We start from the raw sequence: 15,154 nt of genomic DNA, 5'->3' as shown, positions 1-15,154 counted from the left end.
GCATTTATTATTATTATTATTACTTATATTATTGACACGGAACCAATAGTAAGAAACGAACATGACAGTGCAGATTGTTTGTTGAGTGTCAGAAGATAAAATAACATGCGAACAGATCTTCATCTTTGGGAAAAGCAACCAACCTAAAAATAAAGTAAATATCTATTTTTACCTGTCTCCATTTTTTTTTCTAGGTTGCCACTGCAAATTTAGCGTGGGCTTCTGTAGCTATTCACCAAGTGCAGGTGAGTTCAGACACAACTTTTCTGTTTACACACACACACTCTCTCAAAGCCCCTGGGTATATGCACTGAACAGCCTCAGAGGTCCAGTTTTTGCAACCCGGTCATTGAATATACGCACACATGCACCTCTGGGAGACAATTATGTAGTCGCAACCTTTTTAACCATAAGCAGTAACACACTGAGTGATTGCGTCCCACAGTGGCTCTGGGTCTGAGCAGTATATATAAGTGCCTGTCAGTGTGAGGAAGACTCATTGGTAACATTTGGTATTCTTTATCGAACGTGAGACTACAAAACTGTCTGGTGTCTTTAATACATTTCTGTTTTTCTTTTCTGTTCATTCCAGGTCTGCAGAGGTTTAGCAAAGCAGACGGAGCTCAACGACTTCCTGCTAGACGTGTCAAAGTGAGTGACTGCATGGAGAGCTGTAGAGAATCTTTAATAAAATATAAAATACTATACTGTAATAATCTTAAAGACGATATGGTGCCACGACTCTCCGAATGATTCCGACACATTGATTCGGTGTGACGAAGACACACTTGGCTAGCAAAGTTTTGACTTCTGTAGAAGAGACCGATCGGTTGACTATTACGCAGAAAACTTGGGTACTAATATATGAAGTAAATGAAACAGGTCCACATTATTTTTTTGGCATGCACAACTGTAATTTATAGCTCTTAGCGTTGCAGTGACATCTGTTGGGTTTTTCCAGACCACAACACACACACACACACACACACACACACACATCATCATCATCAAACTTCATTTTAATAGTAATGTTATACAGTTTTTTTTACCGTTCTGTTTTATTTGTTTAAACCTTTCTCACTCTCCTCCTCATAGAACGTACTTCGACAATATCGTGGCAATAGATTCTCTACTTGAACATATCATGGTGAGTATGTTTCTGCTTTTCTCAGCAGGGTCACACGCCTTGTCATGAGGAGAAAAACTGCTGTGCTTTTGTTGCTCGTGTGTTGACATCACCAGTGAAGAAAAATGAGCGATGAAAGAACTCCTCTTATGTTTGCTGGGTTCAGTGAAAGTCCCTTCCTAGAACCTGCTCGTGCCATTCCCCTTGGGCTTCCCCAGAGCCACCCCACCCCCAACCCCATGCTAGTGCTCATATCATACTCTTGAATCTTTTTGCTTTCCTGATCTCTATCCTTTCAGGCAACACATCCATTTGCTTATACTCTAGTTGTTATGTTCTTCTCCTTTGCCTGTCTTAAAGAGACAGCAAGCACACAGCAGGTATCAGGTCACTGAGCCTCTCCTGTCTGCGTGTCTTCTTGCTGAGCCAAGCATTACAGGAAGTGATGTTGACGGGTCAGAGAGGAAAGACACCATCAGAGCATCGAACAGCTGTAATTCTATCTGAGTCTGTCTGTTCCTGGCCACACTGTAAGCTTGGAGCTAACGAGACTAATTCAGGAGCCGACTGCCAGGATTTTCCTATTCTGTTGACAACCGATGTTAGAAAAGGGTCCAATATAATGGATAAAAGTTATCATAAAGAAACGAATGGTTTCCCCACTGGTGATCCTCTCTCTCGCTTGCTCTCTCTCTCTCTCTGTCTCGGTCACACTCATACTCTCTCACTCTCACACACACACTGTCTCTCTCTCTTGCACTCACACACTACCTCGGTCACACTCGCTCTCTCTTGCACTCACACTCTGTCTCTCTCTTGCGTTCACACACACTATCTCTGTCACTCACACTCGCTCTCTTGCACTCTCTCTCGCTCTCTTACACACTGTCTCACTCACTCTCTCTCTCTCTCTCTCTGTCACACTCTTACTTACACACACTATCTCATCACACTCTCTTTCACACGCACACGGTCACTCACTCTCTCTCTCTCTCTCATTCTCACATACACATACTCACACTCTCTCTGTCACACTCACTCTCACACACACATTCACTCTCTATCACTGTCATACTCTCTCACACACACTCACTTACACACACTCTCACTCTCTGTCACTCTCTTTCTTACACACAGTCACACACACAGTCTCACTCTCTCTCTCACATACACACAGTCACACTCTCTCCCTCTCTATATCTCTATCACTCACACACAGTCACACTCTCTCCCTCTCCCTCTCTATATCTCTATCACACATACACACTCACACTCTCTCTAGCTGTCTGTCACACTCTCTCACTCACTCACTCTCACTCTGCCACAGTGCATCCCATTTGCTCATCATAGATCCCTGCCCAGATATTAACACGCATGTTAATGTATGTCTAATGACTGGGATTGTAGCGAATTCTCAGTACGCATCAGTCATACTCTTGTACTTCGTTGGACATTTTTTAAACTGTCAAACAGGAATTCGAAGAGATGACCGCTGCACTACTTTGTGTTCCAGATATATGCAAAAAACCTGGTGAATGCAGACAGATGCGCCCTCTTCCAGGTCGATCACAATAACAAAGAGCTGTACTCTGACCTTTTTGATATCGGGGAGGAGAATGAAGGGAGGCCGGTATTTAAGAAAACCAAAGAAATTAGGTGAGTACCAGTAAACGTTTGGTATTAAATGTTCTGAACAGAACTAGTACGATGCTTGATACTGAAATAAGTAACTTGCTGTGTATTATAACAGTTGGGCAACACTGAAGAAATGAGCATACAGTACGCTGACTTTTGTTTTTAAAGATGATTTGGTGTTTAAATAGTATCTTTAATAAAGTGTACTCGAGTGGCTGATTCAGAACAGCTAGTGTCTTATGAAACATGAGCACAATGTGCTGCGAGCTGCATCTTATGGGCTATGGGAAGCACGTGTCTCAGTCCTCGCAGAAGTGAAGTGAAGATATCATTGTGTGTGAAATCTCACTCCACTATGACCTCATTTTTAATGCCCACACTCGCTGCACTGCATTCTCAAGTCCAGTATCAGAGTTGGTGCATTATTGCTTTATACTATATTGTTTGTGTTTGTCGTATTTTGTCATCTAACACTCCCTGTAATCTCTGTGTCCCCTTAGGTTTTCTATAGAGAAGGGCATAGCGGGTCAAGTGGCACGGACAGGAGAGGTCCTGAATATTCCAGATGCCTATGCAGACCCACGGTTCAACAGGTAACACACATCCTAATTTGCAGCATATAAACATAACTCTTCTCATAACCACCTGACTTTCATTCTGTCGTCCACCTCCTAACCTCATGTTGGTATGGGATACGGGGGGGGGGAACAACACTAATCACTAGATTCTCTCTTTATGGATATTATTTCATTGTATATTAAACAGTTTAGAGAAATTTATTAAAAATATCATCACATGGTTAAAAGAGAGTTTATTTACACGTGTCAGCAAGTCAGTCTGAAACTCATGAAGTATATAGAACACAAATGGTTTATGTACCTGATTAAATGTGATTTTCTTTTTGTTTGTGTGCCATGGTCTTCACAGAGAAGTGGATCTGTATACCGGCTACACGACGCGGAACATCCTGTGCATGCCCATCGTCAGCCGAGGGACCGTAATAGGCGTCGTACAGATGGTGAACAAGTTGAACGGAAGTGCCTTCACTAAAACTGACGAGAACAACTTCAAGATGTTCGCCGTCTTTTGTGCTCTGGCCTTACACTGTGCAAACGTGAGTGACAGACCCAGCCGTGTGTTAATGGAAAGCTCTCGGGGAGTCGGAACGAGTCGCACTCCAGAGTCAAATTCCTGCAGATGAACAAGTTTAATGAGCAAAAAAAAAACACACAACAGCTTCAACCACCACTGACCGATTTCTACAATGTGTGCATTTCTGTGCACGTCTAAAGTGCTGTGGAATTTAATGACCACCACCGCTGAGACTTTTATCAAATTAAATTATTAAAGCGCATTGTTCCTCAACTCTTAAAGTCAAACTCCCTAAGCTGTGCAAGACTTTTTAAACCCTTAAAGCCTCTTCTTACTTATAACTGATAAACAGAGTCAGAAGACAAACCGAGACTGCCATGGCATGTGTGTGTATAAAGAGAAGTGGTGTTTAGTCTTGTGTACAGAGTAGCAATTGTTCCTTGGGTTTGGCGAAAATGTGGTTTAGTTTTGGAAATTTGGCTTCAGGGTTATTTTTTTCCTTTGACAGGCATCAGGTTTAGTAGCTAAACAGTTGCAGAGGAAAAACAATAAATAATGCCCTCCATAGCCGCTGCTGAATCTGTTAGACGTGACACGGCTGTGCCGGGCATTCTGGGTGTGAATTTTACATGTGCGTATTTATTTGGCAGACACCGAACCTCAAGTGCTGGGTTTTAATTCGGTCAAATGTTAAAACACATTTAACAATAGAGTTTCACAAAGTGTATGTTTCTGTAAATATCTGTGGAGAAACCGTCACCCAAAGGTGTGTGTGTGTGGTGTGTGTGTGAGTGTCTTACAGGTCTAACGCAATTTCACAGTCTAATTTGTGCCTTAAAGTTTCCTATATATATCTGAATTCAGATGTAAAGCATACTTTAAACCAGGAGGGTGTTTGTAAAAAAAAAAAAAAAAAAAAAAAAAAAAACCCTTATGTAATAGTCTTGTTTGTACGAATGCTGATATTTTTAGTTGTCTCTGCTTCCTGTTGGTCAATATGGCCTTTGTCATCTAAGCTTCAAACCCGAATGCTCACCCACATCAATGCAAAAAACCTCTTACTCGTTTGCCTTCTTGTTGATATTTCAGTACTGATGCACACACCTCGTCACAATCGGACGTCCTGCAAACGTTTGAAGAAGAAAAAAAAAGCTTGATTCCTGTTTATCGATATTCAATTACGTGCCTTGTGTCTGTAAAGTAAAAGACGCTGAACAGACTAATGTCCTCAACGTGGCCTGTGTGTGTGTTTAGATGTATCATCGCATCAGACATTCAGAGTGCATCTACAGGGTGACTATGGAGAAACTTTCATACCACAGCATCTGTACATCTGAGGAGTGGAAAACCCTCACACAGCTTAACCTTCCTACCCCCATATACAAAGAGATTGAAATGTGAGTATACACTAAAGCATGTGGAACTGCAATAATTGGCCCACATGTAGCTCAAACACTTACCTTGTTAGTCTAGCCGTTTATGTAATGTTGGGTTAAACTAACTTTCTTGAAAATTCATAAATTAATCTTGCTCTTTGTGTGAAACTGCATTGCAACTGATACAATATAATGGTGTACTAAGGAAATGACCTATATGGTAGGTTTACCTGAGAAATTGAAGACTAAAACACTACAGGGCGTACTGTTAAAACGTACAGGACGATGTTATGGAACGTACACAAAAGTTAAGAAATGATCTCTTATTTGTTGTAGCATTCTCTGGGAATTAGCAGTTACACGATAAAATATGGGAACAAATATTGTTGTGTTAAAATAAAACCTTAAAAACAGCTAAAACTTGAAAAAACAATGAAATCTTTTTCCATTTGATTTGAGGTGTGAGCCACAGTATAATGAAAATGTCAACTATTTTATTCTGGTTAATTGTTACTGTAGGGGTATGGGTCGACGTACACTATGCTAACAGGGCATTAACACTGATCTAAAATTAGGAAATTATTCTTTTACACAAAAAAAATTGATTTTTCCCAAACGACGTTCATATGCAGTTCATTCACTCTCTGCTTATCTTATTAGGTTCCACTTTGATATTAGCCCTTATGAGGAGCTCTGGCCTGCAGTCTTTGTGTACATGGTTCACAGTTCATGTGGGAAAAACAGGTGAGAACAAGTTTTTAAATGACACTTTTAGGTTTAAAATTCCTGATGCACAGGAAATGATGAGAGAGAAATGGAATTCATGTTTCTAAACACCGTGTTTAAGCCACGGTGTTGATGTGATTCACTTCTGTACTGTAGCGGTAATCATTCAGGATGTACAGTTTCATCCTTTATTTCTCCACTTTACACAGTGTTCACACTGGAATCTTTATTTTATTTTAGTGTAATTGTGAATATTACTGTTAAACTGTTTGTGTGTGTATACTATGTTCTTACCAAAATGATAATGGCTCCTGTGTGATCAGTTAATCTGCGTTGTAAAAATGGTTATTGATGTGGCTGTTTTGTGTGTAAAGCTTTGAGCTGGAGAAGTTGTGTCGCTTCACCATGTCAGTGCGAAAGAATTACAGACGGGTTCCCTACCACAACTGGAAGCATGCTGTGACGGTGGCCCACTGCATGTACGTCATTCTCCAGAAAACCTCCGGAATCTTCACTGAACTGGAGGTCAGTGCGTATCCCAAACTTTTTCCGAAAAATTTCCTTACATACCACCTCATGTTTTATTCTGTCTCCATTCACCCAGAGGAAAGGTCTGCTTATAGCCTGCTTATGTCATGACCTGGACCACCGAGGCTACAGCAATAGCTACCTGCAGAAGTTTGACCACCCTCTGGCGGCGCTGTACTCCACGTCCACCATGGAACAGCATCATTTCTCCCAGACGGTGTCTATCCTGCAGGTAGAGCTCTCACACACTGCATCTACACACACTTGGCTTGGTGAGATGTGTCCCTTTCCTGACTTCACTGCCTCTCTATTAGCATTTTTCCACCGAACAGCTCTTTAAAATGCAAACTCTATTACTGAGATTTAGAATTTTCCTTGGAACTTAGCAGGTAAAAAGTGGTAAAATACACCTTAAAATTTCATTTATTCATTTCAATTTATTCTGACCCAGGTGTAGAGCACAAGGTGATTAGGAAACTTTATTGGATTCGGAAGATTTTACTTGCAATAGAAGAAATCTAATATTAAGCTAACAGCAATAATTTAAATTGTACTATAAATAAAATTAATTAATACTAAATTGCCTTTTTTTTTTTTCTTTTTTTTTTTTTACTTTGTGTTAGCAGAGAGAACTTTTATGTTGACCAGTTGATAGTCTGTGCTATTTTTGGCCCCACTCATAGGTGCTGGTTTGGCTTTTATATTAGCAGATTTGAATAAAATGGCAGATTGTGGATAATTTACCTGAGCCATACCGTGCTGTCCGGTGGAAAAATGCTATCACTCCTCAACCCAGCAAAGAAAATGATCCCTCTATGATCGTTTTGTTAATGGTACAGTTTTTAGGTGAGATACTTAGCAAAACACATAAGGGTGTAGGAGCAAGGTTTTCACATTTGAATGAAGGGGAAAAGGTGAAATGATCAAGAGAGGCTTTTCTCTTCTCACACCAGTGGAGGGTTAAGAACAATTTCTCTGTATGTGTAGATTTGTATGTGTATGTGACCCCCCCCCCCCCCCACACACACACACACACACACTTCCCACGCCCTTAGATTATTTTATGTAAACCCCTGCTCAGTCTTGGGAACCTTTCTTCCAGGCTTTGCTGCTGCCGTTTGCCTCCTAAGTGGAGCTTTTGCTTTTTTATTGATCTCTTTGTTTCCCATAGCTGGAAGGGCACAATATTTTCTCCAACCTGACTTCCAGCGAGTACGAGCAGGTGCTAGAGATCATCCGCAAAGCCATCATCGCCACCGACCTGGCACTCTACTTTAGCAACCGCAAGCAGCTTGCTGATCTGCTGAGCACAGGAGCACTGGACCTGAACAACCACGCCCACAGGTCAGAGGTCATGCACTTTCACAGTTAATCGTGTCAAAAGAGTGTCATGACATTCATGAGTCTAGCATGGAGATGATCAGTGTCCTAATTGCTCGGCTTACCAGGGACCGCGTAATTGGCCTGATGATGACAGCGTGTGATCTCTGCTCTGTTACCAAACTGTGGCCTATCACTCGCCTCACAGCCAACGACATCTATGCAGAGTTCTGGGCTGAGGTAAGCTTTATTACAGTTTCATGTTAAAATGCAATGCACACTTCTAAATATTCAGGCAGTTTTAACTTGGGGAAACAAAGAAAGAAATGGAGCACGGAACATGTATCGTCTCTTTTTTCACCAGGGGGATGAAATGAAGAAGATAGGAATGCAGCCCATTCCCATGATGGACAGGGATAAGAAGGATGAGGTTCCACAAGGACAGGTACAGCCAGACCTGAAAAAGGGACACTGATTCAGAAGTTTCTGAACTTAAAATGAATGTATATAAAATGAAGTTAGTTCATTGTTACTCTAGTAAGCGGTCAGTAGTTATTTTGTGTTTACAGCCATGTTGTGTGTGTGCTCATAGGTGGGGTTTTACAACGCAGTGGCCGTACCATGTTACACCACGCTGTCTGAGATGTTTCCTCCATCGTCTCCACTTCTTCGAGCCTGCAGGTCAGTTATTCAGGCAGCAGCTGAATCGCATTTAAGTTATAAGTCATGTCGGAGATATGGAAACATAAGCTGATTGCAACAGTAGTTCAACAGATATAACAACCTGTCCAGTAAATTAGAGCTCTGCCTAAACACATACACTGTTTATTTACTTTAATATAGAAACACCTGCCCACAATGCAGTTATTCACTCCGTGTAATGAAAAAAAAATAATCCAATACAGGTCAAGAGCTTCTGTTAATATTCACATCAATCATTAGAATGGGGGAAAAGTGAGACTTGAACCATGGCATGACAGATGGACTGGTTTGAGTATTTCAAAAACATAAGACAGTAGTCGCTGGAGTTTACACGGTCGGTTCTGTAGGCTGTAGGCACCTTGTTCTCGAGGGTGATCAGAAGAGAATAAGCAGACCGGTATGAGCAGAAAAGCATATCAGAACGCACATCACTTGAGGTGGATGAGCCACAACAGCAAGCCACCACCTCGGGCTCCTCTCTCGTCTGAGAAAGGAATCTGAGGCACGTCGTGGGCGCAGACTCACTGACTGAAACTAGACCGTGCATGCTGAGACACTTTTCTTAATTAACGCTTATTTAAATGACTATGGACTTCTGGCAGCTTGAACCAGACTCTTCAGACATTTCTTATCAGCAAGATGTTTCTACCAGCAGATCTGTTGTTCACAGGACATGTTTTGTTTTTCCTACTCGTCTTCCGTGTAAACTCTAGAGACTGTTTCTGAAATACTTTTAAACTAGCTCATCTGGTACCAACATCCAAGCCACAGTTAGTGACCGAGATCAGACCTTTCCCCATTCTAATGTTTGATGTAAACATTATCTGAAACTCTTAACCTGTACAGTATCTGATTTTTTTTTTTTTTTTTTTGCATTGCACTGCTGCCACATGATTGTTTGAGTGGATTACTGTGTGAATGTGCAGGTGGATGGTTGGCTATATGTGTAGATCTCGATTACAGCAAAAATGCCTGACAGCTTTTGGGTATTGGCAAAAGTGGGAGGACCGTCCTTTACTGAGTACATTGCTGGAGAGTCACCAAACATGTGGAAATACACCAGTACATTTGCGGTTCAGCCTGGTCCTGCTAGAGGCCAACCTACTAGCTTTATGCCATGTCAATATAATCCTTCCATTAGGGTACATCAAAGTTACATGATGAGCGAGAGTTACTGGTTGGATCAGGGTGAATGTCACCTGACAACTGGTGTGAACTGACTGAGAACCAACAGGAGGATTTGGGCAATAAAACTAAACTGAAGGACATGAGCTATTGTGTGTGACTGCAGCTTTAAAATGAGTCATTGTGTTCATTATTTTCTAATCATTACTGAACCTACAGAAACAGTAAGTATTCAGAAGATTCTGTATTCACTGTGTATGCATACTTACTTATTAGTCCGAAATTTTCCCACCTAGATCGCAGTGTCCCTGGGACCATGAACTGAAGATGAGTAAACAAATTCCTTCGTCTTATCTTAATCTTAGGAAATGGTTCATGTTTCTGAGCAGTAATTTATTGACACTAGTGAAATATTTTTCAAAAATTTTACTTGCTGCGGTCATCGACTAATGTCAGACATATTTCAGTCATGTCAGCAAATCAGGCGACTAACAGCTAACAATCAATCCAGGAAACACATCAACCGGCCTATAACAGATTTGGTATTCCCCCTGAGTGTGTAGCTAGATTGACATAGCACAGAAAAAAAGTTTAGGGTCCACCGAGCAATACTAAAAAAGGCCTCAATCCAATCAATAACCCAGACTGGAGTGTACAACCCTCACTATGTAAGGCATCATGGTACAGTAAGATACCTGCATTTGACAATTTGTGCCACTGCTTAGCTTCTATAAATAAATATTTCACTACTGTGTCAGTAACTTAGCACTCATTAAAAATATCTGCCATACTCTATTCTAAACAGTTAATATGGTATATTTGCTAAGCTTACCCGAAAAAGGATGATTTACTCATCTTCAGTTCATAGTCATGGTCCCAGGAACACTGGGAGCTAGGTGGGAATATTTCTAGCTAATAAGTTAGTATTCATACACAGTGAATACACAATATTCCTACTACTTACTGTTTCGAAAATGATGAACCCATTGACTCATGTCCTTCAGTGACGCTTTACTGTCCAAGTTCTTCTCTTGGTCCTCATTCAGCTTACCAATTGATAACAAATTCCAATTGACTGAAGCAGTTGTCAGGTTTCGGGCTGACTGGGACATGCACTCTCAAATAGAGCTGGCACGATGCCATGATATGACTTGACCAGATGTGCGCTCTCTCTCTCCATGTAACTTTGATGTACCCTAATAGAAGGATTACATTGACAGTTAGGTGGCCTGGATTTCAGTGGACATCAGCACATGCTTAGGTACTGTGGCATAAAGCTAGTATGTCAGGTGCTAGCAGCAGCCTGAACTTAAGATGTGATCCCAGCAGAAAGATACGTACATTGACCTCGTATCAGCTCACTGAGAACAACATAAGTTCCGGTCAGCGTAATGAAGCACTGGACAGGCCTACGTCCAGGAGAGATCATGCAGAACGTATAAGAAAATTCCCCAGACGGAAATTCCTGTGAATCCCAAATAATGTCTCGGCTCCCTCTCACTTGGAAACATCATCGGCCCAGTATCTATCTGGGTTAGGTTCTCGGAGTAGGTTCTAGAAGCCATAGTAAAGATGCATTAGGTACGTGCATTATGGTATTTAAAATACCTACAACACCTCTTCACTCACTCAACTTGCTCAGGTGTAATTATTTTGCAGCACAAAACCTTGCAAGCCAGATCTTTTTCAGCCTTTGATGAAGTATGGAAACTGAAAAACAAAAAGGTGCTAAAATGTTTCTACTCATGTACACTTGTATTTTGTTGGTTGCTATATCTTATTAAAGGTGGAACAAGGTAAAACGCACAACAATCCTAACAGGCTTGTGATATCCACTATACAGCCATTTTAAACCCCAGTTACATGTGTAACTAGCATTTTAGTGATGCGAGACATCAGAGCCTTTACATATCCAGCCATTCTACACAGTCCTGCATAATAATATGCACAATATACAGTGTGTTACCCACCAGATCTAATCATACATGGCTAGATATCATTGGTTGAAGACGTTTCTCAAAGTAGCTCATCTGTAACTATTCTATCATATGTCTCATTCATGGCTAAAGTCAGTAATTATATACCGGTTCTTGTAAATGTTTTCTAAAGTGTAGCATTGTGTAAATGCAGGGAAAACCTGAGCCAGTGGGAGCGCATCGTTCAAGGGGAAGAGCCATGTGCGTGGACTCCATGTGAGGAACCAGAGCAGAGCGAGCTGCTAGAGACTGGGCCAGTCAAAGTGGACAACTGACTTAGCCTGAGACCTTCAGCCTTGAACAGGACAACATCCACACCCTGCCATAGACACTGCACTTCCTTTAGAACAATCCCACTTCTCTGAAGATGGGAGGGAGCAGAGAGGCCAGGCAGGAGAGGTGATATTCACCAAGCAACTAAAGGAAGAATAAAAAAAAGAAGACGACAAAGCAAAACAAGCGTTACCTCAGTGGGTGACGGAGGTAGAGACTAATTATAATGGCTCTTTAGAAAGCAGGAATCGTTTGCCTCAAATCTGCTGTGTGGCACCACCTTTGGTCTGAATGGACTTCTTTAGCTTCGAGTGTTCCTTGGATGGTAGCTTTTTTTTTAATGTTTTGAGGTGAAATCTAATTCTTTGTTTTTCAAAATGGTTTCTTTTGTGGTCTTATGTTTGAAGAGGCCTTAAATCTGAACCTGCGGTTCCTACTAAATAACTGGAGAGGGTTCAGGTTGTCTGAAACGGTACTTTAATTCCTGCTGTGATCAAAACATCTAACGCAAAACCTACTTGGGAGTTTTGAGAGAGACTGTAGGGAGCATAAAGGTGCACGAGGCAAGGCCAAGCACGGTGGCTGACTCGTGGACGTATTCTGATCGTTTGTGCAAAGATGTTTTGCTGTACTTGAATGAAGAAATACAGCCTATTCGATGTGGGGAGGCAGGGGGAGAAAAACAAACCCTGCAGTGTATCTGTCTGAAGTAACAGAGCTGTTGTGACGAAAGAAACCGGATCATTCTGAACCTTACTGTAGTCACACGAGAGTCACAATGTTCCTCTCTAAAAATCTATGACCATTCAACCTGATGTACAAATCAGCCTTTGATCCTCTTGTCCTAAAAGTGCTGGACCTTGGGCAATCAATTCATTTCTAAGGCAAACAGTAATAAATGTTCTACACAGTGCATTGTGACTATAGTGACAGACACACAAAAGTAAACTAGAAATCCTCATTAAACGGTAATATTTAATTTGTATTTATAGACTTCCGAAATGTTCACTGCACTCTCAGATAGTGCTGTTTATTGTTCATTTTTATATCACTGTCGTACTTATGCACAAGACGAGTTCAGACTTACACACGTCTCATTAGTGCTTAGCGTAATACTACTGTGTATGTAGGACAGGAAAGTAAACAACCACTATGACAAATGCAGTCCGGCTTGCTACCATTTGTGCCCAGTTGTTTGTTAGGTTTTTCCCCCCTATAAGTAAGACGTAGCATTAACGATAACTGTTTCAAATCATCAACCCTGACCTTAATATTACAAGTTTCTATTTGGGTTACGAATAAATGATAGACAGAAACGTCTAATACTAATGTCACGATTTAACAGAACGATAGTGACATGAAAGACTATTAGATAGAGAGATTATTAAAAGTTCACAGTAATGTGTAGAACATCTTAAAGCAATAAGTTAAGGTTTCATTAGATCATTATGAAACACTGATTAAAAGTATGGAAGGACAAACTTGGTGTGAGGAGTAATAACATTGAGTAGTAATAATCAAGACATGTCCCGAAGATTTTCAAACCATTATGTGTATAAAGATGAAACACTGTGTTAAAACACACACTGTGCTCTTAATTTTTAAAAACTACATTCGAGTGAGATGGTAAGACACACAATTGGGCTACACTTGAAAACACGGCCAAAGATCAATTAGAATGAGGAATCGCCTGTAAAGTGGCGACAGCGTGTTCTCTGATTAAATGATTTGTTCTGAAAATAGAGCGGTGTCATGCATGGTTTGCATTTCTATTTTGCAGCCTATAATACGTTGAGACATGGCCAGAGCTGAGAGCGAATTCGTGTGAATGTAACCAACACTGACAAACTGCTTAACCATGCCTGTACGGGGGGTGCGGGGGTATGTTCAGTCAGTACAGCTTCTGTTGCAGTGTGTGTGTGGTGTGTGTGATTTTCTCCCCCTTAATACTTCTGGCACATGTGCAACACGTGTGTGAAAATGTGTTTGTATTCACAGACGTAAGCTACACTCTTATGGTGCTACCTTAGGTCTTAGGCAGCCATGCACTTTCAGATTGTGTGTGTGTGTGTGTGTGTGTGTGTGTGTGTGTGTGTGTGTGTGTTTATGCATGTGCGCCCACCATAACTGCTTAAAAACAAGAATCTGAGTTAAGAGGAAGTTCACAGCATTATCCACCTCAGTGACTGAGCTCAGCCACAGCTTCTTTTTCTCCCCTCACATGCACTATGTTTAGAGACTATTATTATTATTAATACTATTATTATTATTATTATTACTACTATGTTGTCCTTAATTTTATTATGGCTCCTATTATATTGCTATCCTTAATGCAACCGTCAATGATTATTAGCATTGTTATTTTCTTAATTAGAATTACATTTTAAATTAACTTATATTTTTTATACAAAAAAAAAGTTAGCATTTGTGTTTTGTACAGAGCAAAGTTGTTCATCATTAAGTGAATGGTCATGTAGACCCACTGTTGCCCAAGAATAATAAGGAATGTCTTGACTGTAAATATAAGAGCAGTAATTTTATTAAATATTTCTGGAAAAAAAAAAGTGTGTAATATTTCCTGACTAGTTTTCTCTGTTATTGTTTTAGGTTGGGGATTCAAAAGTTTTTGCACCCTGAACGGTGCACCAGATCGTGTTTAGACTACATATCAGATATTTTCAGAAACTTTGATTTAAAAAAATAACACACTTCAGAGATTATATATTAAAAAAAAAGTACTGCTAAATTGCTAGTTTCATATCCAGCTGTGGGTCTAGGAGCACAAGCTATAAAATTTAATGCAGGGCCACCAAGCAAGTGTTAAGGTCACAAAATTACAGGGGCAAGACTCAGCCTGGCCATGCCCTGCTGCTACACACCAAATATAACCATTGCTGCTCTTGGGAATACCAACAAATAAAAAAAAAAAAACTGGAATCTTGCATCTGGACATCATCCAAACAGTGTATTTGTCCAGGGATTTAAAAATGACAGCGCGGAAAAAGAAACTCCATAACCTTACCGAAAGAAAAAAAACATGAACACCACAGCCTTAAAGGTCAGTGTACTAGAATCAATAATCATACTATATGCCTACATACTAAAGACTTAGCCTTGACTTCACTTAGCATAATGAACTTTATCACACACATGGAAACTCTTTACGAGTCATTTCATTTTTTTTATTAGACAAATTAACAGGAATACCAGAAAAGCTCCAGTGACAGCCTGAAATATCTTGTCAAGCTGAGGCAGTTATACAATATAAGATTTCA

At 40.5% G+C, this 15,154-nt stretch overlaps 1 protein-coding gene across 4 annotated transcripts in view; it reads left to right on the top strand.

Annotated features, from left to right (window-relative positions):
- Positions 1-14,443, top strand: part of pde10a (phosphodiesterase 10A) — a 69,781-nt gene extending 55,338 nt beyond the window's left edge. For 3 of the 4 annotated variants that reach the window (XM_027165946.2, XM_027165945.2, XM_027165949.2), the window contains exons 8-22: positions 195-245; positions 593-651; positions 1,096-1,147; positions 2,640-2,782; positions 3,262-3,354; positions 3,689-3,875; positions 5,108-5,250; positions 5,890-5,973; positions 6,330-6,480; positions 6,560-6,715; positions 7,655-7,827; positions 7,932-8,043; positions 8,168-8,248; positions 8,396-8,484; positions 11,761-14,443. In XM_027165946.2, coding sequence (XP_027021747.2) covers positions 195-245; positions 593-651; positions 1,096-1,147; positions 2,640-2,782; positions 3,262-3,354; positions 3,689-3,875; positions 5,108-5,250; positions 5,890-5,973; positions 6,330-6,480; positions 6,560-6,715; positions 7,655-7,827; positions 7,932-8,043; positions 8,168-8,248; positions 8,396-8,484; positions 11,761-11,881 — 1,695 coding nt within the window. In that variant the 3' untranslated portion in view covers positions 11,882-14,443. The remainder of the gene's footprint in view (positions 1-194; positions 246-592; positions 652-1,095; positions 1,148-2,639; positions 2,783-3,261; positions 3,355-3,688; positions 3,876-5,107; positions 5,251-5,889; positions 5,974-6,329; positions 6,481-6,559; positions 6,716-7,654; positions 7,828-7,931; positions 8,044-8,167; positions 8,249-8,395; positions 8,485-11,760) is intronic. The other variant, XM_047812419.1, reaches the window with a different exon arrangement.
- Positions 14,444-15,154: the final 711 nt, after the last annotated feature.

The sequence above is a fragment of the Tachysurus fulvidraco genome, chromosome 4 (genome assembly GCF_022655615.1).
Source record: "Tachysurus fulvidraco isolate hzauxx_2018 chromosome 4, HZAU_PFXX_2.0, whole genome shotgun sequence".
NCBI lineage: Eukaryota > Metazoa > Chordata > Actinopteri > Siluriformes > Bagridae > Tachysurus > Tachysurus fulvidraco.
Note: the sequence above shows the minus strand (reverse complement) of the source record. Positions and strands in the feature narration are given on the sequence as shown.